This window comes from Aplysia californica, unplaced genomic scaffold (assembly GCF_000002075.1).
Source record: "Aplysia californica isolate F4 #8 unplaced genomic scaffold, AplCal3.0 scaffold00300, whole genome shotgun sequence".
Lineage (NCBI taxonomy): Eukaryota > Metazoa > Mollusca > Gastropoda > Aplysiida > Aplysiidae > Aplysia > Aplysia californica.
Genome location: NW_004797570.1, coordinates 490,313 through 518,077, shown reverse-complemented (window position 1 = coordinate 518,077; position 27,765 = coordinate 490,313). Strand labels below are relative to the sequence as shown.

Genomic DNA, 27,765 nt, shown 5'->3' with positions numbered 1-27,765 from the left:
TTTGCCACAATAATGGACGCCCGCATCTTCCGTACTTCAAATACGATCATGATAAGTTTGTGTTTTCGTTTAACACAAAGAGAAGAGCTTTGATTTTTTAAGTTCAGCTGTTTATTTGCAGGACTTTTGTAAGTGTTGATTTATAGGGACTCATTGAAATGATATTCTGTATCCTTCGCTGCCAATGTAGAATCTCTATATCTATATATCTTTATCTAGATATTAGATCTAGATTTCTAGACTAGAAAATCTAGATCTAGATACATACTCACATGAATAATTTGTTTGTTGTTATACTCTGCTGTCTCCAGTCTCCAGCCAGTAGATATTTTAGAATCTAGATCTAGATTTAGATCTAGAGACATTCGCCCTTGGCGCGACCATGCCCTGAGCGGGACCAGTTCCCCATTTTTCCTTCTGTGCAGCTCGTGTGCAATCTGTGTTATTAGAGTTACGTGCCTTGTCTAGTTCCACTTTTGGTCAATCCTTTTCCGAGAATGTCAGTCGTCTGCTAGTGCAGCAGTCGAGTTCGAAGTGAAAGGCTTATCAGAAACATTCTTGATTCTCAGAGAAGTTTTCTTCAGTTATTAAACTAGAGTAGCTGGCCCAACCCGCGACCACTTGTCTCTGTACCCTCTGTTATTATTAATAAGATGGTAGTGTCAATTGCCACAGAGTAACGCGGTGGCAATTGACAAAAATTGACTTTCAATTGCCACCGAGTAAATTGGAGCTCTTTTGCGTTGGTGGGTAGGCTAGATCTAGCTTATTGTGCTTGAGTGCTCGGTGTTGTGCATTCGCCTCTCTGTCCCTCTGTGTCGTGTGTTTGTGTGTGTGTGTGTGTGTCTTTTCCCCACCCCCGTCCCCCGATTTATGTTCCCCGATATAACGTTGCCTGTGTTGGTTCTACACCAAAGTGTAGGCTTAGGCTAGCCTAGATCTAGGCCTACGTCTCATTGAAAACACGCCAAGTTGGTACCGTAGCTCTAGACTAGATGCTCGTTCAATGAAATTAGTTGAGAACAAATTGACCCATTTCATTAGACACACATTATGTATAAGTATAGGCTAAGGCGATTGTCAAGATTTCCGCGTTTAATTCCGATGTGCGTTTTTCATAGCCTCAGGTATGTTTCGCTTTGATCCAAGGAGATTAAAAGTAAGTTCTAAACTCCTTGCTTTGATCCCTAACCCTAACCCTAACCATTAGGGTTAGGGTCAGGGTTAGGGTCGGTCAGGGTTCCCTTAGGGTTAGGGTTAGGGACCAAAGCGAAACATACCTGAGGCTATGAAAAACGCACATCGGAATTAAACGCGGGAATCTTGACAATCGCCTAGGCTAATGCTAAAGATAATGTTGTTTTCAGACTTGACACCGCTTCACTCGGTGGCAATTGACAAAAAGTCAATTTTTGTCAATTGCCACCGCGTCACTCGGTGGCAATTGACGCTACCTAATAAAATAATTGTTTTCATCATAATTTGATAAAGAAATGATTTTACTAGACTTCTAACCTTTAAATGGTGTACTAACAACTTTCTTGCACCTGTCATATCTGTGCGCGCATGGTCGCGCCCTGTTCCGTATGCGGTCGCGCTGAGGGCATGCGGTCGCGCCAAGGGCAGAGCATTAACCCTCATCCTGCGGGAGCCGGGTTTATGTCGCCCGATAAGCCTATTTCGGCACCTCACGTATGTTCTGGTCCCGAATCAGTGTAGCCCCTGGCTCAGCGCACGTGCAGCGCATCATCTTACGTATCATTCGGGTCCCTAGTCGGATCCCCATTCACACAGGTCAAGTGTGTGTGCGTCAGTCTGCTTGAGTTTGTGTGCGTTTGTGGCCTTCTTCTAGAACCGCCTGCGTTGGTTCGTAATCGAGGCATACGTCTCATTCAAAACATGCCAAGTTGGTAGCTCTAGATGTTCGTCCAATGAAATTATAGAAGAAATTGACCCACTTAGACATGAGGAGCTCGAAAGGATAGTCAGGAAACAAGACTTCCATTTTTCTATACAAAATATTTCAAATGAGCTTGATTTTGTATGAAATGATACTACCTGATAAGAAATTTAAGCTTGTTTGATAGTTTTGAATACCATTGTGCAGGTACAAAGAACAATTTGAGTGTAAAACATTCGGAAATTGACCTAAATTATCCCTTTTCAAACCTCAGGTTCATAACAACAAGGGCGTCCAGAAAGGTTATAAATTCGAATGGGCGTAACTACTCGTAATGTCTTATCAGCTTGTGAGAGGGGGTTATTCATGGGTTTGTAACACTTTATAAATAGAAAGCTATGAAAGATAAAGCGTTATTTTCATCATCGGTTAACACACTCCCGCGGTATTCATGGCGAAAACACACATTTCCCGGCGCGCGTGCTGTACACCAACAGTACACGCTGAGTGACCCCGGCGGCCTGCCCGGCACGTCCGACGTAATCGGTTGCTGATAAGATACGCATCTGGGCACAGACGCAGGATAAGAGTTAACATGTTAAAATGCAAAATCTGCGAATGACGTTTTGGAATGATTGACGATATCACAGTATAAACCGGAAGTTGACACACTGAAGCGGCCCTGAACATGGATTGCCTGAGCTATTTTACTGACAGAGACCGCTGAGAAGCAAAATACGACAAGTGGTCGCGGGTTGGGCCAGGTACTCTAGATATATCTAGATCTAGATCTAGATCTAGATTCTTTTCTAGATCTAGATTTAGATCTAGATTTTCTACTTCCAGTCAAGAAAATGTCTAAGACGGATTTTTTTTCTGGCTCCCTTGCGATTCCTTCTTACACATGTTCGACTGTTATTAGACAGGGGAATTTAAGGGGGGGGGGGGGGGTCAAAAGCCCAGCCGGTGGGATCAAGGGTCGCTTGATCGGCAAGCAATTACAAGTGGTCAAAACTTCACACCTCTCAACTGCTGCTATCCTCTCTTATAATGGCATGTGTCAGTCTTACTTTGAACTTTCCAATTACCACCAGTGCTTCCATTTCATAGGACCACTGTTTGATCTATTAAATAGTACGTTTGAACATCTTCTTTGCTTCCACCTTAGCCCCACCCGTCAATGTAACAAGCACAGTCAACCAACCACCCTTAACTACCATACGACTCGAGGAACTCTTTTCTCCGCTGGCTGTACGATCAGGGCAGCAGGCATTGGTCAAACTAATTTCACATCTCAGGCCTCAGGCAACCATGAAAGTTTCAGTTGCTGGAGCGCCACTTGAGCACTTTCACTGGCACTCGTGAGATTTCACACCTGCACCACATCTTCATCGCTTAGGGCTCACATAGAAGGGGTAACATATACCCTCAAATTGCACCCCTCCTCCCCTTCCTTGCCCGGTTGAAAAGCGTTAAGTTTAGAGTCAGGTTAGAGCCGGGAGAACCAAACTTGCGAGTTTTGTTTCAAATCAGGGCTGAGCGGGCAAAGAATTTTCTGTCTTAGACGGGTAAAATCCTCGAAAGGGAGTGGATTTTTCTTTCCATTTCCTCTGTGAACAAGTTTCCGTTTTATACAGGTAATTAAAGAGGAAAACTAGGGGGGAGCGGGGAGGTTCCGTTAAGATAGGTTTACGTTTAGGCATGGAAACGTGTGTTTTCGCCATGAATCCATGGGAGTGTCTTAATGATGAAAATAACACTCTGTCTTTTATAGCTTTTTATTTATAAAGTGTTACAAAATGAATAACCCCCTCTCATAAGCTGATAAGACATTACAAGTATTTACGTCAGTTCGAATACCTTTTTAGACGTTTTTGTTGTTATGAATGATCTGGGGTTCGAAGGGTGATAATATAAGGTCAATTTCCGAATGTTTTGCTCTCAAATTGTTCTTTTTACGTGCTCAATGATATTCAAAACTATCAAACAAGCTTATTTTTTATGCAGTATCATTTCATACAAAATCAAGCTCATTTGAAAGATTTTGTATAGAAAAATGGAAGTCTTGTTTCCTGACGTATCCTTTCGAGCTCCTCATATCTAAGTGGGTCAATTTGTTCTAATTTCATTGGACGAACATCTAGAGCTACCAACTTGGCATGTTTTGAATGAGACATATGCCTCGGTTACGAACCAATGCAGGCGGTTCTAGAAGTAGGCCACAAACGCACACAAACTCAAGCGGACTGATGCACACGCACTTGAGCTCCGTGAATGCGGGGGACCCAAACTGAACGGGAATGATGCTCGGCGCACGTACACTGAGCCAGGGATTGGAACGAAGGCCAGGTGTAGAAATAGGCTTATCGGGCAACATAAACCCGGCCCCCGCAGGACCAGGGTTAAGTTTAAACAAAATTTATAATTCTTTAGATAGGTCTAAACTGAGACTAGGTCTAGATCTGCACTTTTTTAGATTAGATGTTGGTTTTAAATAGAACTTAAATTTAGTGAGTGAAATGTAAAACTTGGAGGATGAACTCTTTCCATGAGTGAAGATGGGTATTTAGGCCTAGTTTCATTTTTTTTGGTAATTAACTGCTTCACTGTTTCACGGCGTGTGGTGTACTTCCATAAATCGGGCCCTCCTTTGCACTGTAGACATACAGTGTATGCCGGGCAATATCGCTATTTTGTTTCGTTTCCTACTCAGCCGGTAATTGCAATTTAGTATCGAGAGTGGGCTTCCCTGAAAGCTTTAGTTTGCCCTAGCTAGACCAACAATGACCGAAATAGCGTGAATTATAGCGTCACCGAACAGTAACTCTCTCTCCGAGGTCTAGGGTCTCACTCTAGCTTCGAGCTATGGCTGATCACCCTTGATGTATGCTCTCAACATATCAAGCTATCGAAGAAATGTTTGCTGATGATGATCGCTGTTCCTTCATTTCCCTTTAAAATGATATAGACATTGTTATGCATTTGATGCATTACCACTGAGTAATTAATTAGCACTTTGAAAGGGTCACCCATTAGTGTGCTATTCCTGGAAACAAGGTCAGCATAGGGCGGGAAATATAGATCAGCAGTGAAGGGGTTAATTTACTCATGGACCCATTTCAAACTCAGATATCCAGTGTAATGCACTTTTCTTGTTCACTTTTATTTTATCTTTGTTTTACTTAAACACAAATTTTGATTTTATAATCCTCTGCAAATCATTAGTTCTTGAGATATATGAATGTTTTTAAACCAACTTTTGCAAGTGGCCCAATTGCGTAATCATTTCACTATTATTTTTTTTTAAATTGGGGTTTTCAGGGAAGGGGGGGGGGGGGTGGCATGCCCCCTTACATAATAATAAATCTGGGGGTTCTAGGGGGCTTTCCTTCCTGTATTTCACCATAATTTGATGTTTTGCAAAATTAGGTTTAATATTTTCTTGAAAACAATTATTTGCGAGGATGTTAGTGGCCGTTGTTATGTGGTCTGCAGCAAAAAATATTGTAGTTTAGCCCCCAAAACTGCATTTCAGGTTTGAAAGTACAAATTAATCATTTTTAATCCATGACAAGAGACATTGATGTTTCTATGAGATTGAATGAGCTTTAATGCAAGAGAGTACGTGTACATTACACGTATAGGTTGAACACAGAAAACTCAAAATCACACGTCAATCAAACTGCCTGCAGTCTCTTTTTTTTAACTTTTTTATCTTTAAAAGAAAATTATTCAATACTTGAACACAAACAAAGAATAGTCAAACTAATTGCACTGTCATAGAAGTCTAAAGTCAATGTCCTGTGAGGTGAACTTAAGACAAAATAATAGTCGTAATATTTTTACAAGTCAGAAAAAGGCAAGGTCAGTAAAATACCACCTTCCCCCCTCCACAGAAGCAGCTAGCTGTGCTATTTAGGTTTGTGTGGAGCGGGCAAGAGAAAGGGTTGTGGATAACACAATCATCCGCCCCAAACCTCTTCTCAAAAGACTGCGCGCTTGGTGGGAGAGGCGGGGTACGGCTGCATTGTTGTCATCACATTGTTGATTACTGTTACGATATATGCTTATCCTATCAAATTGTTAATATTTTGAAAAATTTGGAAAGGCACCGATCGATTGGTGCAGACTAAAGACCACTCTCACTGACCCGTTCAATGAAACTGTCTTGGTACTGGTAGGCTCATTACCGATCAAACTTGAATGTGTTGCTCATCGTGTTTCTCATTCTCAATCTGTCCATTTCAACTTCAACCGATGCCATAACACTTTTCACACATCCCTCGAACGACAGATCTCTCGAACTGAGGCCGATCACGACGAATTCGAGCTATTCATGTTATACTTTCAAACCCCAGGAAGAGAAATATATATGCAAAGCCCATCTGCTTCCTCAGGACCGTAGACGAGTATACTAGTGAGCAAAGTAACTTAGATATATAAACAAAGATCTATTGAATTTTCTCCAAACATATTATGCTTTCTTTAACCCATCGATTATTTCCATTTAGATGTTTTACTTCAATAAAAACTGTTATAATGGCATTTGGGAAATATTCAAAACAGTTGGATGACATTTCATATACATCCATAATACTGTACTAGAGCTGAGTCATTTTTATTAGAGTAACTTGGGAACTGAAAGTCAAGTGTGACCCCAGTTCCAGAGGTGTTATAAAGTCGTGCCAGGTAGAGGAGATGCTTCACTGCTTCACAATTTGGATTTTTTTTCTTATATTGACTTTTTCGATCAACTGCTAGACGCACATGTATGAGTATGCTGTGCATTGGTCAAGTCACGCTGCCTTTACCTTGAAACAGTGGTTCATTGCACAAATATTTATTTTTAAATTATTTTTTAAATTTCTTTTTTTCTACTATTATTAGTTACTGAAATGATTCTGTTTGCTAATAAAAATTACTGATGATTAGTGCCTTTGAAAATATTAGAGTCTTCAGCTTCAAAGCCCTGGGTTTTTCTGTTTCGATTTGGGCCAATACTTCCTCCAAAGTCCTTCATGCATTTGCAGGCTATGAGTATATGGCTTTGTGTAGAGATGGTTTTTCTGGCACTTACAGCCTAGTGTGAGTCTAAATTAAATAGAACAACCTGCTCTTGATGGATGAGGGGGTAATGGTAGGGGTCAATGTGGTTGAAGTGTGGATGTTGTTCCTTCAACTTTACTTGTACTGGTTTTCTATCTAATCTACTTAATGGGGTTTTTTTTCGCTCAATTAATTCAATATTTGATTTCTTTCACTCAGGTTTTATGGCATCTGACAAGTAAAGAGAAGAGATGGAGGAAAAAACCTACGCAGTTTTTACAGCAGAGTCTGTAAATGCCATGGCAGAGAAGGCTGGCATGTCACCAGTGCCTCACGAAGCGGCTGCAGCTCTAGGGGAAGATGCCAGTTATCGTATGCGACAAGTTATTATGGTAAATAGGCTCTTCACTTTTAGTTCTTAACAGTTCTTTTTATCTTGTCTCAAAGCCCTCCGAATAAAGAGTACAGAAATTGAAACATAATTTAATATCCTGTTGAACTTCATTCAGTCTCAACAATCGATATAGTCACAAAATGCATAGCTATTTTTATTTTTTTAAGAACTTTATGAGCTGCCCATCAGTTGTCCAACTCTTGCAGATCAGTTTTACTTTGTCTATGCTGATTATTGCTGAGTTGCCTATATGTTCTACAATTGAACCTTATAAATTCTCACTGTAGCTCTTTTTTTTTCTGCCCAGCTTGCCACGCAGTACATGAAACACTCAAAACGACGAAGACTGAGCGTCGACGATTTCAATAGGGCAGCTAAAGAACTTGGTGTTATGGTAAGTGAAATTGTTTGTATTGTTACGCTGTGCAATTTATGCCTTGGGCTTGTTGATAGTAGTGAGCAGGAAGGTTTGAGGAAATGGTTCGCTGAAGTGTCAGGTGTTCATGAGAAAATTGATATATGGGCCCTCAAAGGCCCAATAACTATATATTTTCTGAAAGCTAATTGGAAGAGTATGCATTCATTGCTGATCAAAGTGATTACATGTACAGTCAAACCTGCCCTGACGGCCACCTGTACAAACGGCCACTTTCCATTTCCCCCCCTTGCATTTTTTCTTTATAATTTAACTGTGTAAAACGGTTACCTGTCCAACGCGGCCGCGGCCGCCATATTTTAACTCACAACCCCTTTCACACTAAGCAATAACACCTGTCTAAGACGGCCGCCTTAGTGACTCCATTTACATTTTGTCATAAATTGTGCACTGGCCCGTGGCGTTGTGGGCGAGCCGTCATAATCCAATCACCTGTTGTTGTTGTTAGGTAGTCCCTCCAACCGATCATGTTGCGTAGGCCCCTGCCACTGTTGACCAATAGCTACCAATGTTCAGCTGCTGGTGAGGTAAGCATGTGATCCCTCAAAACCCATACTCATACACAAATCGTAAGTGAGATGAGTGGTCACTGTTTACCCAGTCTGTAACAAAGTAACAAAGGACGTCAACATGAACTTGTGACAGAAGTGTCGTTCGTGGTGGCGACCCATGTGTTTATTTTAACATGGCACTCGGTCTTCCTCGTTTGATACATTTTGTTTTATTGTCACAATTGTGCAAAATCAGCAACAAAATAAAAATTACAGACAAAATACAAACCACCACCACTAACAACAAAAACAGCAACAATGCGGCTACTTTCGATTGGGACCTCAGATGGGAATGGTTTGTTTTCTTCATCTTGATCAGTCCTGCCTAAGACGGCCACCTGTCTTATACGGCCACTTTTCTCTTTAACGATGGATGGCCGTCTTACACAGGTTTGACTGCATTTGCAAATGATAACAAGAACTGTGTAAAAACTTTCACTGTGGACTCATGAAATCTAAGCATAACGACACTATTTCTAGAGTTAAAAAATACTGGGCTAAGCCATCAACCGGAGCAGTCCAGCTAACACTGGCAGGTAAAAAAATCAGTCCTGTGCCAAAAGTAGGGATAAAGAGAATCTGCATGTTTTTGCTCCTGTATTGCTACGGCAAGACTTGCTTACTTAGTCTTACAAACAGTAGTGTGGCCTAGTATCTCTTGGGCAAGACTTACAGATTCAGTCCTATAGTCAATAAGATATACTCATGTAGGCATTTGAACTTACTATACCTTTGCTGTCATATTATGATTTTTGTGCTAAAAGGTGGATGTTTGCAGAGTGTTCCCCACTGACTGGTGATAAATCTTTGCATGTTTTAGCCGGTGTGTGGACATGGCTCTCAAGAGCCAGCTCCATTTCGGCTAGTGAAGGACCAGGATGTGTATTGCGTGGATGACCCCGAGGTCAGCCTGTGTGATATTGCCCTGGGGACCTCAGTGCCGAAAAACATTGGCCTCCCATCTATTAAAGGTAAGAAACTCACTTTTTTGGCTTCTAGTGGAAGAGTTTGTTGTTTGATTTTAAGTTTCATGACATTTTTACATGCTTTACTTATTTTTGTTGTTTCTATGAAAAGAATTACAACAGTCCCAGTCACCTGTGGCTTTTTTAGGTGAAGTTGAAACTGACTTTGAAACCTATACTACTTTAATAGTGATGCTTGATGCACAACATTGATCTATTTATTGTTGGCATCTGTTTTGTTTCTATTGTCAATTTTTACTAGGTAATGGTGCTGAATATTGCACAGGAGGACCATTGTATCACTCTCCTTTCAAGTGAGGAAAGTTGCGAGTCTGGCTGGTAATGTCATAATGTCACTGTACTGTGATAGTTCCATATGAATACACTGGTTGAGCCTAAAAAATGTTTTGTTGACAGGTTTATAGAACCCTCTGGTTATTGACTCTTTCAATGTAAATTTGTACTATCGTGCTACACGAGAGAGGGCTAATGCTTTTATATTATATAAATAAAATTCTATTCATCTGTGTGTCTGCAGCTCACTGGCTGGCTGTGGAGGGGACTATTAAGATCTGGTCTGGAGGATCATCCGCCTCGCAAGGTAATGTAGCTCTAATGCGACTTCACAATGCACTAATGACGTGGCTCCCGTCAAGAGCTCTGACTGAATGTAGTGGGATAGTTGTCCCTTATTCAGAGCGCCTGTTCCTGTTAAAATGAACATAATATTTTCTTTTCTTTTCAAAAATGAAAGCAATGTGTAGTCGTCAATGACCATCAGAACCAAGAGATATGTATCTCAGGCATTGTTTTTGTCCTTGTAAATAGTGGTTTGTTGGGTGTGTTCATTTGAGAGGGGGGGGGGGGGCCTCTCGTACCTCTGAATCACCTCAGCAAAGTTAGTGATTTGCCTTCCTCTCAACGTCTAGTTTCTTTTCTGAATATGTTTTTGGCTATTGTGTCTAAACTATATGTGAAAACTACTGAAACACCATGACCTGTGGGAGAAGGTAGTAACCTATTCCTCGTGAACACTGTATTTCTAAAAGGGATTTAGACTGTTCTGTTTGTTTTTTTGAGCAGGGAAGGGCAACCGAGAGATGTCTCCCACACATCTCAACTACTACAACTGTATGACCAAAGCACTGCTCAGTCAGAAAGCAGAGGCCAAGAAGGTAGGGTTAAACTTGTCTTTAAGCTATTCTCTTTTAAGGGATTTTGCAGATTTTAGGTCAGGCTATGCACATTTTATGTTGGCTGATTTTTTAAGATAAACCAGTTTTTGTCTAAAAATAGCATGAATACAATTGAGAAAGACTTTATTCTCCAGGTAAATTGCCTTTAAAAACATGAAGATAGGTTAATATAGTGAATTTTCACAATTATAGTCACAGTTTTCGCAAAATGTAATTTTTTAGCAGTTTTTTCCCTACTGAGCTATTTGCAGGAGATGCGACACAAAAATATAACGCATTATGTCTATCTGGTTTGGGATCCTTCGTGCTCTGGCTTCCAGTTTTGAGATCACTTGGTGGCTGCTTTCTGTGTCCTGTTCTCCTAAAAGCCCGAGAGCAAACATGTGTTGTTGTATGTGTGGAATACAGTGTTGCTATGAAATGTGTGGCTTTGGGATAACTTTGCGGGGAAATAGCGTCTGAATGCGGACATGTTATTGTCGATTGCTACGAAGATTTCTGGAAGTGAAAACTGCTTGACTGGTTTGAGATGTGATATTGCAGTGTGAACATGGCTAAATCTTTCATTGAGAAGATTGAATATTGCTTCCAGTCTATTGCCTCCTCAATTTTTGCAGTTTCGCGGGAGTATTTTCTTGTTTCTGTGCAAATTGTGTTTGTTAGTTCCTTGCATACATGGGTTGGAGGGAGGTATGCTTGGGGTGTTTTGCGATGTTTGCTTGAAATTGATCTTTGTATGCATCCACCCAAGCGGTGCCAACAAAACGGAGAAGGAATTCACATTTATGCTATTGTCAAACGCACACATGTTCCTACTAGTGTCAACTGCTTTTTTGCGGCATGAATTGACGTGACGTAACACCATATCTCCTTTTGATAGTGAAATCGCGGTAAAACACTTGACACAAATGTTAGCGGAATACGACTGTTCATTTTCGTCCTTCACATCAATCCCATAAACCAAGAGAATATCTCCTGCCATTGTCTTACATAAATGGGGCTTTCTATACTTTTTTGTTTGACAGTTAAATTTAAACACCAACACACCCGACAAAGTTCATTCAGAGACTCTCTATGCCTCTCATATGTGTGACCCATTGCAGTTTAACAATATTTACTTAGGAACACAATTCACTAACTGATTGCCAGTCACTGCAAAGTACTGGAAAAACAAAATTCACATCACTAGAAAATATGATTTGATGGCTATCACACCGCGCAAAAACAGAAATAAAGACCAACGTTTCATTCTCGAATGATTTGTAATTAAATTTGAAGAGATCACATTATTTACGGTGCTTCCGATCACTGAACACTCACGATTTAAAACTGTTATTATTCCCAAATGAATCAATGAAAACTGTTGAAACTTTAATGAGATATCAAGAAGAAGTAGATGAAGCGAAATTGATGAAGAAATAGATTCTAAGGGTAGAGTGAGCATCATTTTACGGCTCATGAAATTAGGGGAAGAAACGCGTTCTGATAAGGACAAGATAGGACAGCGCTGTGCACGGGTTGACCCCGGTCAATCCCCGACTTGACGCGTGAAATTGCAGGTCACCTGCCGCTGTTTTATGGCCTACCACTGGGGGCCTGGACTAACTAAAAGATCGCTGAGACGGAATTTCGGACGCCGTGTCAAGGGTAGCTCCTCCCGTGAAAGAGAGGTGTTTTTTACTTGATGACAGCAACACAAAATGCATGTTGTCTTGTGGATATTGAGATGGTTATATACAGTCTATTGCTCTTCAAGTTCAGTTATTGTGAAGTCATGTGAGTGGGTGGTTGGCGGGTGCTCTGGAGTGGTTTGTCCGTTCTTTCCTACCGCACGTCTATCATCCTTATCTCCTGTCCTTTTTTTTTGGTGCTTATTACTCTCTTGTAACATCTCTTATCTTCAGAGGTTATATGACCTAATTGTGTTGCAAGTGTCATAAAGCACTTATTAAGACCAAGTTATGTGAGTTTTTGAGATGTTACTTCAGGAGAATCTGACTGCTAATGGCTTCTCCTTTGGCTGCCAGGTTTGGAATTTCTGTCATTTTAAGTGTATTGTACTGACCGTACAGGGTAGTTATTTTGTACTCAATTGAGCCTTTCTTCACAAGCACATAATTGGTCACTGGCTGGTTTGGTTTTGTCATCAATGGACCCAATAGACATTTGGCGTACTATTCATTTTAATGACTTGACGGTTTCTGTTCTTTGGAGAGAGTTTTTGAGTTGTTGGGGTTTTTTTTACTTTTCTTACGTGTTTTCCAGTGTTATGTTATTTAAGATGAGAACATATTGTATGTTCATGAAATTAGACCAGCGTTGCTCTTACTGCCCAGTTAGATATGTTCAATCTTGATCTGTGTGTGTGTGTGTGTATGTGCAAATGAACGAAGAAGAAAAGAATGTTTGTACTTTTGCAGTCTGATACACAGTGGGTCTCTGTTGTGTTCTTTCAGAAAGCATTGCTAGATCTGAAGAGAAACCCCAACATTGTGCCCATGCTGCCGTACTTGGTCAACTTCGTTATTAGTGGGGTGAGTAGAACAGACAAGTCTCACATTATGAACTTCCATCTTTAAAAATAACAGTAATTCTTCTCTGTGAGAAGGAATAGTATTGTGGGTCCTTTCTATTGTCAAGTATAGTGGAGAATGTTACTGTTTGTAATCATTGACTGTTTGTTACAATAGTAATGATAATAGTTGCGAGCGCCGTAAAACCCTCTACTATAATAAATATAAAGTAATGATAATGATTGTAGATTACATTTATATAGCAAACATCCCTAATATAAAGTAAACTATAACTAAATTTATTATGATTTAAAGTCTTTTGACATTCTGAAACATTCACAACTTTGTGGAAAATTCAGTTCTATTAGCCACATTGCTAGCACTCCTACACTAATATGCTGACAAGATCTTTGACTGTCTTAGCTGGTACCCATTTTCAACTTGGTGAAAGGAGGAAAAATTTGTACAAAGAGCCATTTCCAAGGACATAATATTGGATGGAGACTGCAAATCAAACCCTTGATAAAACGGTTGTGAGTCGAGCAGCCTAACCATTAAACTATATATGCCACAGTAACTATTGATGTTGTTTTTGTCCTCAGATCAAGAACATGAGCCATGACATGGGCCACCTGACCACCATGTTGAACACAATCCGTGCCTTGCTGCATAATCGCTCCTTGTACCTCATGCATAAACCCTATGTGAGTAGCCCAGAACTGCTCTGATGTCAGTGTGGTTGTGCTCTATATGCATTTTTTCCCCAATCTGTGTCTATATTTTGCATTTAGATGGGTTTGGGTTTTTTTCTGATACTTTTATTTTACTTTTTGAAAATGATTTTTCTTCAATTGAAGGATATAGCTTTTTTTTTTTTTATGGGCTTTTCTTTTCACTTTGTTTTCTAAAAATGTCTTTTTTATACTTCTGGACTTTGTAACTCATCAGGAACAAGTGATGATCTTCAGACTGAGAACAACACTCAAACAACACATGTTGAAATGTTTTAAACTAGTACAGTGAACCAAATATCAATATGAAGAAGCAAACCAAACCGTGGAACACATTCTTCAGCAGTGCAGGAAACACAAAACGGGCCAATGGAAGAACTGAGCAGTACAGCACAGTATGATATAGTTACCAGACTTAAAGTGTGACGCAATAGAGAAGAATAAATTTTTTTATATGTGTAGTGTGAGGCTATGTTTCATTTCGTTCTGACTTTAGTGTCCCCAAGTGCTTACTGTCTTGTGTCTGTCCTCAGCTGGCCACTATGGTTCAGGGCGTGGAGTTTTGTGTGCTGGAGCCCCTGGCAGCCTCTATCAGCTCTTCTAATGACCAGTGGGTGCTCAGAGACTATGCTGCCAGATTGCTAGCAGAAATTGTCAAGTAAGTTCTACAGTTTGAATAATAGGAATTAGAGCTTATTTACCCGACTAAAAGTAGCAAGTCTTTATTTCTGTGTTTTGAAGTAGAGCGTCTTATGTGAGGTTTTGTTTTGCCAGGGTTTTCTAGATGTAGCACTATGGATCTCTTTTCTTCTGACTGAAATTGATTTTTATTTCTCCAAGGGTATTAATGAAAATAAAGTCTGCTTATCTAGTTTTTAAGTGACTGAAAGCTCTCGGCTGTATCCCATGTTGTATCTGCAATCCTATTATCAGATATTGGTTTTACTTTCTTTGTCAATGGTCCATCATGTTTGAAAGGATGCTTTCTTGAATACTCAAAATGTGGTGTGTTTCTCTTGTTCTGCTTTCCTTCAATGACTTGGGCATGAGGGAAGAACTTTGAGATAAGTGTTTGCTTTGATGATGTGTTCCTCAGTCGCTGGAACAGCCCTCAGAACCACTTGAGGTATAACACTATCAAGTGCCTACGAGAAGCTCTGTACGACACCTCGAAGCCATTCTACTCTCACTATGGGGCTGTCATGGCGTTCATCGCACTGGGGCACAAGGTAAGGAGCCAGTCGGGTTAACGTTTTCTTTCACAGAGAATCAGGTGCAGTGGAAATTGCTCAAGACGGCCACCCATTGTTGAGATAAAAGATTGCAATCTTAATGTCATTATAACATTAGAAAAACACAAGGGGGAAAGTGCTTGGTTGTCTTGGACAGGTAGGGTTTGAACAGGTTCGACTGTATTCTATTCTTTTGTTTTGAAGTTTTGGGGGAAAGTCTATTAACCCTCAGGGCAGCGCCACTGACTGTTGTGTCTTTAGGCCATTCCCAAAGGGGGGACATTTCTCGTTCAAGCATAGTAGAATTGTAAATGGGCTGACTCATGTCACACTCATAACTGTGCCTGTTCTACAACAGGGAACTGCTGCTTTTTCCTTCTTGATCCTTGCTATTGTCATTTTCCTCAACTTCTTTTGTATGTTTGTCACTCTCTTGTGCCCTGCTATTTCCGGGGTGCCTTGATAGTAGAAGCACACCTTGTGCTGTTGAAGCTAGAGAGGTGAGCAGTCTAGGTCTGATTCCCTGTAAAGACTTCTCTGTTGACACCTACTCCTTGGCGCTCATATGACCTTATGCAGTTGCAAGCGCCATAAAACCCTCTACTATTAAAAAAAAAAAGTCTATAGATAAATGATGTGTCTGTTAGCATACACAATTGAACATGTCCCCATGTGAGCAGAGAGTAGATTTTCAGAAGTAATGCTCACTTTATTACATTTTCTATGTAGTGAGTGTATTTGTGCTTCAGCAGTAATGACGGGCGTTGGGTGCTGGACTGGAAGTATGTAAGTTTTTTCATGGAATCTAAGATCCTGCTCTTTTGGGGCTAAAATTTATGTTCTTCATAAGCTTTACCAGTGGGGTTTCTTGAGTTCTTTTTGGTTTTGCTCTTCTTACATATCAAATACCACGTTGTTCATTATTTTGTTTTGTAACATCTGGTCAGGCTGTAGAAGATGTCGTGGTGCCTTACCTGGCCACCTACTGGCCTCACCTCAAGGCTGCCATGGAGGACAGAGCGCGGGAGAAGATTGTCAACCGATGCGACTCGCACAAAGTCTACGGAGCTCTCAGGGTAAGCCACAGTTTATAAACTGGTTAAGACCTGCCTATGTTTGGACCCTCAGGATAGGCCATAGTTCAGAAATGGATCAAAAGATGTCTATATAAATGTTTGTTCTGTTTCTATGAGTTGCTTCATGTCTCTTTCTTCTTAATTCAAAAAGGAAGAATTGCGTGTTCGTGCTTAGTGGTAGTTCCGATCAGAGAATTGAGGAAGACATCCATTACATTTTCACTGCCATCTTTGAAGTAAATCATAAAGTTTCAAAAGCACTGCTGGCCTTTTCTTTTTCCCTTTTATTTTGACACTTTAAGAATTCATTATGTGTAAACAATTTTAACATTATTTTCATTTTATGACCTAAATTATCCTTCCTCCACAAATTCAAACCGTTGCCTCGGAACTGTCATACTGATCTGGACTGCTTTAAAAAAAACAACGTAAAATAACAATTAAAATAATGTGTCCCTCTCTTTTCTCTCAAAGCTGGCTGCAGAGAAAATTCTACGCAGGCATGTAAGCTTGTTTAAGGATCTTGCAACGGCTCGCAAAGAAAGACGGGAAGTCGCTGAGGTCTTAGACATTGATGAAAATGAAACAGCTTTGGCCCCTGACTCTGTTGAAAGCACCAATGCCACAGTCACAGCCACAAAGAAATCCCCACAAAAGAGTGTGTTCGAACTGTATAAGGTTTGCAGTTTGTTTGTATTTAGAACACTTATCTTCACTTTTTATGGAATTAATGGTTCTTATCCTTAAGGCAAAAAAAAAAGGAAAATATTATATGAATGGGTTTCCTTTTGATTTATGTGAAAAATGCTACCAGGTTGCCACTTTTAAAACCATAATATCACCAACATACTTAAGGAGAAGCAGTGCAATTATTTACTTTTGATTTTATAACCCAGTTTCTTCAGCATGGTTCACTCATTTATTATATGGGTAAACAAATTTTAAGATGCCTATTGCATGCGTTGCCAGAGCTGACCAGAGTGGGTCTGTGTGTATTTGGGGTCACAGAATTGTCGCCATTTCATAGTTTGTGGGCTTCTCTCCCCAGCGGCTATCAGCATGTGCGATTAGGCTCTTTGCTGCCTCATGCAGAAGACATGAGTTAAATTCTCAAACTGAAAAGTTTTTCATCGAGGATCTCAGTCTTTTGCTCGGATGCTGTATCCCACTCAGCCTGGGTTAGCTCCCCAGCCAGGGTTAAAATATTCTAATTTTGTCCTAAATGATGTGAATTGTGTCATTGAGGGCAAAAGACATTTAAAATCTTCAGCACCTGATATGTATTGCCGTTTGTCTTTGGAGGAAATGATGAATATGTTCAGTGAATTTGATAAGTTCCTCTGAAACGTCAGTGAATGTCCACTGCTGTAGAAAGGTTTCTGTGTTCTCAGAAGTTTTCCTTCAGACGGTTGTCAGATTGCAAAAACCACCAGCTTTGCTTGAGGCTAGGCTTTTTTAAATCTTTGGGTACTTCTGTATGTGAGTGTTTTTGCCCCAACAAATGGCAGCTTGCACTGTATGCTTCCCAGGAAGTTGAGATTGTTTTAGAATGCTATCAGGTCAGCTGGGGTAATGATAGAGATTGTAAAGCACATAGAACTTGCTGTTGAGCGGGGGTTTGCGCTATACAAATGCTATCTATGATTACTGGAATTGTTTGGTCAGCTTTGACATTTTTTAGGGTTTTTTGTCCTTTTTTATATTTTTTAACCATTCCTAGTGTGTACAGATTTTATTCTGTTTTTGTTATTTGACATACTTATAAAAGTACAAGTAGATCTCTGACATGGATGATCATTATGATGTTCCCAGGAACTGTATGAGTATTTTGGGGACTCCCTAGCTCACTGTCTGCCCGTGGTAGAGACACACGAAGTGTTCCGACCGATGCCAAGGGAGGAGAGGGTGGAGCTCGGAGACGCTAATACAGGGAAGAGCGGAGAGGAGCTGTTGGACAATCTCATGGAGCAGATCTATCTTGAGGTTGGTGAAGACAGCTGGCTGTGGAGGGAGAAAGAAAGAAAAGGAAGGAGACGAAAGAGAGAGAGAGAAGAGAAGGGGAAAAAAGGGGGGGGGGGCTGGGTTGAGTGCTTGGAAAGGAGAGGGAGGGAGGGTACAAGTAGATCTATCTGTAGGTGGCTGAAAGAGGGGGGGGGGACTGTGGAGGGAGAAAGAAAGGGCAGGAGGGAAAGAGAAAGAGAAGATAAAAAAGCAAGGGTGTATGTTGAGTGCTCAGAGGGTAGGGGGTGTAAGCAGTTCTATCTGGAGGTAGTTGAAAGAAAAGAGAGAGAGATGGGGGGGGGTGTCTTTAAGGAAGGGAGAGAGAGCGGGTGTAGGAGCTTTCCACTGACAGGTTTTACTTTTTCCCCCCTTCTATTCATGTGTGTGTGTGGGGGGGGGGGGGGGGGTGTATGAAAGGTATCAGTAGAAGGAATCACTGATAGATTGTTTCCCTTTTTTCTTTCTTCCCTCTGAGTTATCTCACTGTTTACCCCTGCATTCCAAGCTGTTCCTTTACAGAAAGTTGATAGGTTTTTTCCTGTGCCTCTGACTTCAGGCAAACTATATGTTCATACATCTATTGAAAAATAGCACCATGGGCTTCCAAAACTTTACTCTTGTGTATTTGCGGGGGGTTTTGTAGGGGTTGTACCCTGCAAGGCACCCACATCACACGGGTGGTTGGCTGGTGCTCTGGTATGGTTTGCTCCATCTTTCCTATCGAACATTTGTTTTCCTAATCTCTCCTCCTTTTCTTTGTTTATTTTCGAATAAAACCTCTAATCTTCAGCACTTCTATAACCTATTTGTACTGCAAGTGCTGTAAAACTCTTACTGAAAATAAGCTAAAACCAGCATCACCTCTGCTGTCTGTAAGCTGTAGCACTTACTCTACATAGGGGAAGAGGAAAAAGTACATGTGATATGTATGTCAGGCTCTTGGTTTACAATGCTGTCCTCAACTTAAGTGTGCATTTGATATTATTTTCAGGAAAAACTAGAGCAAGAAAGGAAGGAACGAGAACTCGTGGAACAAAAAGAGAGAGAAAAGCGGGAGAGGCAAAGGCTTGCCAGGGAGGCTATCCTGAGGAAGAAGAAAGAGGAGGAGGAAAAAGTAAAGCGACAGAAGAGGGAGGAGGATGAACAGAGAAGGCTGCTGGAGCTTGACCAGCAGAAACGTCTGCGGGAGGAAGAGGAGAGGAGACGGAAGGAGTGGGAAGAACAGATCAAAGAACTCAATAAGAATAGGAGCAAGCCAGAGGTGAGTGCACGCACTGCTTGAGGAAAGAGGAGTGTCGTACTGTGTGTGTAGATCCTTTATGTGCTATAGAACAGATTGCCTTTGTATTTTGAGATAGAGCTGAACATGCACATAGTATGTGTGTATGTATAGTGCGCCTGTGCAGTGTGAGCATAAGTAGTATGGAATGGGTTTTAATGCCCCTTCTAATGGATATACAGTCTTTATGAGGCAGGACCTCCAAATTTGATGTCTTTCTCTTATAGGACAATGCAAAGGAAGGAGAAAGCCTAGAGAACTTTCTTACCAATCCAAGTTCAAAAACACCTCATCTGGAGATTTGAGAATTGTAAACCAGCACGACTCCACTGATTTATTTGGTGTGCCTGTTTGCATATTTTTTTTGTGTGTGTGTATGTAGATCACCAATATAATAATGTGTATAAGTTCATTCTCATGTGTGTTGTATGTGTGTAAATATACAGTGTGTCTGTGTCCAGATCATTTTTGTTGCGTGAGTGAGTGGATCACCCATTTTGTGTGTTGTAAGTTCTTTCATGGGCTATCTGTGTGATGTGCTTCCTATCTTCCATATTTTTACGGAAATCCATTCTCTCCGACAGTTCCGTTCTTGCTCCCCAATCATTATCAACTCCATCGGTGAAAAAGTGCGATAGCGTAAGGCTTCCGTGGCAAAGGCTCGGTCACAGATATTTTCGGTAATTCTCTCAACAATAAATTAATGTAATAGAAAAAACCTGCCAGATTGCACATTTCCTGTAATCAGCCATTATTCCCCTTAGCATTCATCTCGGAGTAATCGGCAATACATTTTTACCTGGGAATTGATCAGAATCTGGCTGGCCATGATATCGAACTTTTTTGTGCCAATTTCCTCTTTTCTTTCATTCACTCAGTCTTTGTCTATCTTCGGAGTGTTGCGGCTGGAAAATCTGCGAGTCAATCAAGTAAACTGGCTTGTGATTTTATTAGACAGACAATCGCTATCAGAAAGGAACTTTTTTTTTATTGCAAGTTTGTCTAGATCTAGAGAAATTTTCAGTGTAATGATTCTACGGGAGCTTGATAAGGTGAAAAATATTTATGCTAAAACGGACGAGAGTATGATTTCACCGTGATGCCTCACTTATTTAATTTGTTCAAATCTCCTGTGTAGTGTATGTGTGTCACGGTGTCTATATTGCATGTGTAATGTATGTGTAGATCACTGATTCCATATGTGTTCAGCAGCTGACAGAGGAGAGAGATGTCGAAAACTGAAGTGATGGTGATGTCGACCGATACTGTGGTGTGTTAATGGAATGCCATAATGATGTGTTGTTATTTTTTATGGCCCTCATGTTGACGGGGTGTGTTTTATTTTGTGGTTGACATACACTTAATTTGTCATTCAAATGTTTTATTTTTACGTTGATTTGTTTTTTGTTGGGTTTTTTTTTTTACTGTCATGTTGACACACTGCTTTTTTTGTGTTCCAACATACTGTTTTATGTTGACTGTTGGGTTGTGTTATCACTTTATATGTCATGTTGTTTGTTGATGATCGCACCAATAAGCTAAATGGCTTGTTAACAGGTTTTGTCAGTTTTCTCATCTTTCAAACATTAATGTTTTGATTGTACGCTTTCTGCTGGATCAGATTTTACCCTATGCAAAACAGTTGTCTCATCGTGTTGGAGTTAGTTTTTTTAAAGAGCTTGTCATATAAACACTTTCCATGGATGGTTGGTAGATGTTCTGGTGTGGTTTGCTCCATCTTTCCAGTCAAACATCTATCTTCCTTATCTCTCCTCCTTCTTTTCTTTGTATGTTGATCTCTAGTATCTAGTAATACCTCTCAAATATTCAGCTCATATATGACCTTTTAAAGTTGCAAGTGTAAATTCCCTAGGAACCTATTGCCGTTTATGGAAGATAAAAGTAAATTGCGAAAAAACTGTCTACTCTGTTTTTACGAGAAGCTATAACCTTGCAAATGCAGAAATCCCTCTCAAAATAGATGGTACCAACTTGAAAAAGGAGAATAACCCAGTGCATCTTGGAGTACAACTTGACAGCAAGCTCAACCTGAAACAACACACCAACAACCTTAGGAAGAAGGCTATGAAGAGACTTAATCTCATCAAACGACTTGCCAGTACCAACTGGGGATCAGACAAGAACACCTTGAGAGGCCTCTATTTGGGATATACCAGAGCTGTTTTTGATTATAATCTTGTTCTACAAAACATTTGCAGTAAAACTTCAAAGAACTCAATGGACACCATCCAAAACCAAGCTCTTCGTCTTATCTCTGGCGGAATGAGATCCTCACCGACTGCGGCCTGTGAAATCCACACAAATATTGAGCCATTAGAAACTCGAAGAAAACGGGCAGCTTTAGAAATATATGAAATATCTAAAAGGCTAGAAAATAACTACCCTAATAGAGTCCTTGTTGACAAGTGGAAACCTAATCAAAGACTAAAAAATACAAATTCTGTACTTGACACTGTTCTCAATCTCCAAGAAAAACATCACCTCCCTGAAAGACGAGAACCTCTGGAAAGAGTTCCCTCAACTCTTCCACCACATCTCACCATAGCAAAGCCAGAAATTAGGAAAACACTTTTGGACAAGAGCAATAAAAACACATATCCTGTAGCACTAAAACATTCTGCCCTTGAAACAATTGATTCCTATCCACCAACATGGATCCACTCATACACTGATGGATCTGCCTTTAAGGCAACAATCAACGCTGGATATGGGTCAGTGATCAACTTGCCCAGTGGGGGAAAAAAAAGAAGTCTTCAACTCCAGCGGGTCCTTCTGCTCCAATTTCATTGCCGAACAACAGGCTATCACCAACACAGCAAACTACATCAACTACTTGTTTGACACTAACCCACTTGCTACCACAGACATCGTTATATTTACAGACAGCCTTTCAACACTAGAGACACTTGAGAGTGGGACTGATGTGAACAAAGATATATTGCATTTGATTTGGAGTCTACATAACTTGATAAGTAGGCACCACGTCAGAGTAGTCCTACAATGGATTCCTGCCCACACTGGGATACCGGGAAATGAAAGAGCTGATGCTCTGGCAAAGAAAGGAGCTAGTCTCCCTCAGCCTGAAATTCCTACGAACTACACCACCTGCTGCCAAATGATCAAGTCAAACCTCAAGGAAGATTGGATGAATGATTGGGCCACAGGTACGACAGGAAGGAGGATTTATGACCACCTGAATAAACCACTGGTCAAAGATCCAATCAATGAGTTGAGGAGGGGAGATCAATCCATAATCTTCCAACTTAGAACACAACATGTACCCCTCAACCAACATCTCAACCGAATAGGAGTAAAGCAGTCTGCTGCCTGCCCACTATGTGACTACCCCTCAGAGACAGTGGAACATCATCTGTTTTTCTGAACAAAAATAACTGATTTAAGGAGATGTTTTCTTCCCAAGCTACCCCACACATCTAATTGCCTCTACTCCTCAAGACAACAATTAGAACAAACATGCAACTATTACCGAATGGCATCATGCAGAAGAGTTAACGCTCAGATGCTACTGGATAGCTAACAACAACAACAACAACAAAGTTGCAAGTGCCATAAAATTTTTAGTTAAACTATTTTTTTAAAAAACGTCTCAGTCTCCCGTCTTCACATCTACAACACTCAGACTTGTTCCTGGAAGTTCTGCTGACATTGCTGGACACAGTGTTGTGGTCTGCTCTTTCTATTTCTTTTCAATGTTAGCATCATTCTCTTCTGTTTCTGGTGAAATGTAGCTGTTCTCATACTTCTTCACTATATACTTTATGTCCATGTGCATTCTGATTTCCCACTGCTCACATTGCTGATGGGCAACGAGAAGAGAGCGTTTAGTTTAGATTTGCTAGGATGGGTGAAAGTCTTTTATGAGGCAGGTGCAGTTTTTGTTGGAAGTCTTTTCTGCTTCTTTCATTCAGTTGTGTAATCGGATGAACAATTGGAAATCGTTCGGTACTTTTTCTTGAGCCTTGGGCCGAGTGTCCAGTACAAGTCACTCAAACTTGCAGGACCAGCCGGACCACACAAGTAGTTACGACCTGACTTTTGCAAATGTTCATCAAATCAGTGTAAGAACAGGAATCCAGTTGAGGTGTTTTTAATTTTTCAATTGTTTTTCACTGTTGGGCAATTTTTGTGTGCAGAACTGTGGACTTTAAAAAAATATAGCACTTGATGTAGCTCTTGTCATAGTAAGGACTGTATACTGAACATTGTCCTAGTTTTTATTGTCTGATATAGGTAGGAGCATGTACATCTGTCTGAATATTATAACGATTGTGTCTTGACTATTCTTTTATTTCCTTTCCCCCCCCCAAAATGGGCACAGTGGCAACAAGAGATTGAGCTGAGGAGGATCCAGCTGGAGGAGGAGATGCAGTATAGCCGCAAGATGGAAGCCAAGAAACGCCAGGAGGGACGGGTGCGCACAGACGAGGAGCACAAAGTGAAGAAACCGAAGCTGGAGGAGGACATGGGCAAGGATGATGACGAGGACCAGGCGGGACGAAGCAGAGCTGGTCTCCGACGACGCAAGCCTGTCAACTACACAGAGAAGGACGAGGACATCTCAGATCTGTTTGAGGACAAACCCCTAGCAATGCCACGGCAAATTCCCCGCCTCAACCCCGCCCTGCCGCCACACTCAGACATCTCTGACTTCTCTGATGAGGACATGAAGAAAGCAACGAGCAGCCCGGCTGAGGGTCTAGCAGTCAGCAAGGTCATTGACCCTTCCAAAGGTCTGCTCAAACTGAAGATCAAACGTGCGTCCACTCACTCGTCCACTCCACCTCACCCCATGTCGGCAACACCCCAACACACCCCGTCCTCCTACCACTCTCCGTCCATGCAGAGCCCCATGTACTCGCCCCTGTCGGGCTCACACTCCACCCCACCCCCTCCCCCTTCCAGTTCTATGCACCATCGCAGCAAGAGTTCCTCAGGCTCAGAGAAAGAATCCAAACATAAAAAAGGCAGCGGTGGGGGCTGGCGACAGTCACGTGGGGGCAGTGCCGGATTCCAAGACATATCAGACCCAGAGGAGATCTTCTATGAGAAACCCCTGGGTAGTCTCCCTCCTCAGCTCTATTCCCCCGGTGCTGAAAGCAGTGGCTCCGACTCCAACCCACACCGCAAGGCGCTCAAGTTGAAACTGAAACTCACACCTAAAGAGTCAGCCTCAGAGGGAGATAACTAAATACTGTACAGTCAGTGGGTTTTCTCTCAGTGTTTTATCATGGGGCACATCTACAAAAATGTTGCTTTCCCAGCACATTGTCTTGGAGCCTCCCACCACGGTTTTCTCTAGGTACATAGAACCATATCTCCTATAGAGAAATGGACTTCTGAAAGCTCATTTTATTTGTCTTTTTCTGTCCTTTTGTTTCCCCTCTGTCTCTTTTTCTTGCTCACTCTTTTTTCTATCCCCCTCCTCATCTCATCTCTACCTCTTCCCCCCCATTTGAAATTAAAAGTTGATAGGCCTACTGTGTACTGTGCATCGAACGAATTCACAGCATCTGCCATTGGATTTTGTTGAAAGGTTTCAGTGAAAGCAAGGTCCAAAATACACATACAAATATTTTTAATTGGTAAATTCAGATAATGTAGCTATATTAAAAGCTCGTCCTAAGTATACCAAGTTACAGTGGCTTCCTCTTTGCTCAAGGCCATCCATTTAAAAGATAAAATGATGCTTTAAGAATAACTTTTGATTCCTCGTTGAACTTTGAGATTTTAAAAATGCAATGGTCAGTTTCCATTTGTCTTTCTAAGTAATTGTGATTTACAAAGTTGCAGTCCCATATCTGAGGGAACTTCTTATTTGAGACAAAGAGCATTTTTTTCCAGGGACAGGAGATGTTATGCGTGTGTCTGGGACATATATGCCTTGGATCACTCAGAATGGCTCACTGTCTCTGTTAGGTTAGTCATTGCTAATAATGATATGAGCAATGTGCTTATAATTGGCCACGAGCAGGCCAAATGATGTATGCTAAGACTAGAATGGTAAAGATTATTGAAGGAGAAAAAACGCACCGAGACACATTAGCTATTTGGTTTGGTCCTAGATTGTTCATTTTTGGTTGGTGCATTTGAAGTATTTTGTTGATTTTAAGGAAAAGGGCGTTATTTGAAATTGCTGATTTTGGGGTAGATTATGAGTTTCCAGTTGCTTGCTGGTTAGTGATGTTCATTCACTTCTGTATCTGCATAGTAGTATGATTGCCTTTGAAAACTCGAATTCAACAAACACTTGGATTCAACAAAAAGAGATGGATTCCCCATTTTTTTTTTTTTTTAATTCATTAAAATCAATAAAAACAACTCTTTTTCAACGAACACATAAATGAGCAAGTTCAGATTCAATGTAGTCGCTTACGGGGTGAACAGCCTCCGTTGATATGGCTTTGCTCATTTTTCTCAGGCAACAAATTCTATTTATTCCTGGAAACTATCCTTGGTATCTGCATCTTGAACTATTCCTCGCTTAGCCTATTGTTTATATATTATGCAACCAATCAACTACCTTCTTTCATACCGAGACATGCGTTTTTGGCACACACACACACGTGTCTTGGCGTGTGAGGGGCGGCCAGCACACGTGTCACGTGTGACTCTTTGTGGGTGCGTGTGTCTAGGGGGAGCGGGCACACGCAGTCCTAGTGTGGAACATCGGTGGTCAGTAGAGATATGAACACGTTACAGTACTCACAGTCATGTTTTTTCCCCCGGCTACTGATCAATATATTACAATGATATGCTAGTCTGAAATAGATCCACGTAATGAAATGCATGCTGGTCTGTGGAATCAAACGTTGCCGTATGCTGTATACACAGACACAACTTGTTCGGCAAACAATACGTCATAGATAATTATTGATGACACGTGTGCATTTGAGCTAATTGGATCTTTCGCACAGTGTGTGCTTGGTAGAGTTTGGTGTACTTTCCTGGAATTTTCAGGCATTTCTTCAGTATGACATCAAAGAAACGAAAATGCCTCATTTGAAACTAAACTACTTTTGATTAGGAAAGTCGAATACATCAGCTCTACTTTACTTGCTCTGTGCCCTTAATTATCTACACAAAAACCTCATCGTGTTTAGTATAACGAACACTCGGATTCAACTAAATTGAATGTGAAGGTCAGGACCAGCAACTTTGTTGAATCTGAGTTTTACGGTATGAAGGCCATGCAGCAAATGTAAAAATTTCTTACATGTAGTGCAAGTGGAAGGGCTTTTTTCTCAGAACAGCATTTTTTTTAGGAGTTATTTTTCTACTGCTCCTTTTTATCTTCATTCTATTTGCACGAAACTTTCTAGAAGTCTTGGCTCATACAAAGTTGCACACAGTAAGAAATGGCAGCAATTATTTAATTTACAACTGATTGCATATATGAAAAATGAATTAGGAGCACAACTACATATTTTGGTCAGGAAAAGTCCCACAGTAATTTTCCTTGGAAATCTATCACAAAATTTTACAGCATGAAAATTTATAATGAATGTGAACACTCTTGCCAGGTTTGGAAAAAAATGGTCAACAAATACAAAGGCCTTGCTTTAACTTTAAGGATCTGTTTCATATTGTATATTTTCAAGATTACCACCATTTCCACACTAAGCATAAATCAAAAGGCCTATATAATTATCTCTCCATTTCTAAGTCATGTTAATAATTGTTAATAAATTTTTATCTCAGGTTTTTAATACTGTGTATGCAGTGAAGGTCTCAAGAGTAGCCCTACCCTTTTATGAAGGGGAAAAAACCCTGATTTCTTCTCATTTCAATTCAATAAATATAAATAAAATTGCAACGATCTCCTGTATCAGATTGTGTTTATATGAGTCTCAGACATAGTTATTGTACTTAAGCTGAGAGGTCTCCCTTGTCCACATGAAAAAAAAGCCTCCATAGTGGTCATCCTTTTTTTCACCTTCTGTATTTTTTCTTTTTATGTAGCCTACCTAGACTTTGTCCACTTGTGAACAGAAACATGTCTGTTTTAAAGTAAAGATGATATTGGCAAACAAAAAGAGGATTTGCAAAAAAATGTGATTATGCAAAATCTATGCTGTTCCTGAGATTATGAAGATTTGATGGAGAGATGCATTCTCTTTCCCCTTCCCCCCACCTCCCCCAAAGCATATGTTATGTCTGCCCACATGTGCTTGAAACTTGATCTGGTTAGTGCGCAATGGGAACAAATGGAATTTACATGTTATTTATATATATATATATCTGATGTGAAACTGAGTCGAGTGGGAGAAAGTTTGATGAATAGGTGTTAAGTCATGTTTATGTCAGTGTCCATGGTTGGTTGAGTATGTTTTGGCTTGTGTCTGTGTGATCATGAAGTGAATGATTCAGGGCTTTGAGGCCTTAAATAAAATATTCCAATTTCAA

At 40.6% G+C, this 27,765-nt stretch overlaps 1 protein-coding gene across 3 annotated transcripts; it reads left to right on the top strand.

Moving 5' to 3' along the window:
* On the top strand, positions 1-27,765 carry LOC101858871 (TAF6-like RNA polymerase II p300/CBP-associated factor-associated factor 65 kDa subunit 6L). 3 transcript variants are annotated; one of them, XM_035970643.1, is made up of 16 exons: positions 1-128; positions 5,797-5,916; positions 7,166-7,338; positions 7,648-7,734; positions 9,148-9,298; positions 9,831-9,893; positions 10,376-10,467; positions 12,945-13,022; positions 13,604-13,705; positions 14,266-14,390; positions 14,829-14,961; positions 15,912-16,040; positions 16,515-16,718; positions 17,853-18,023; positions 19,033-19,302; positions 23,681-27,765. In XM_035970643.1, the coding sequence occupies exons 3-16, from the start codon at positions 7,198-7,200 to the stop codon at positions 24,548-24,550; spliced, it is 2,616 nt and encodes an 871-aa protein (XP_035826536.1). In that variant the 5' UTR covers positions 1-128; positions 5,797-5,916; positions 7,166-7,197; the 3' UTR covers positions 24,551-27,765. The 3 variants fall into 3 exon arrangements, with proteins under 3 accessions (XP_035826536.1, XP_005101899.1, XP_035826535.1); XM_005101842.3 differs by lacking the exon at positions 5,797-5,916; XM_035970642.1 differs by lacking the exon at positions 1-128 and having other exon boundaries at positions 4,119-5,916.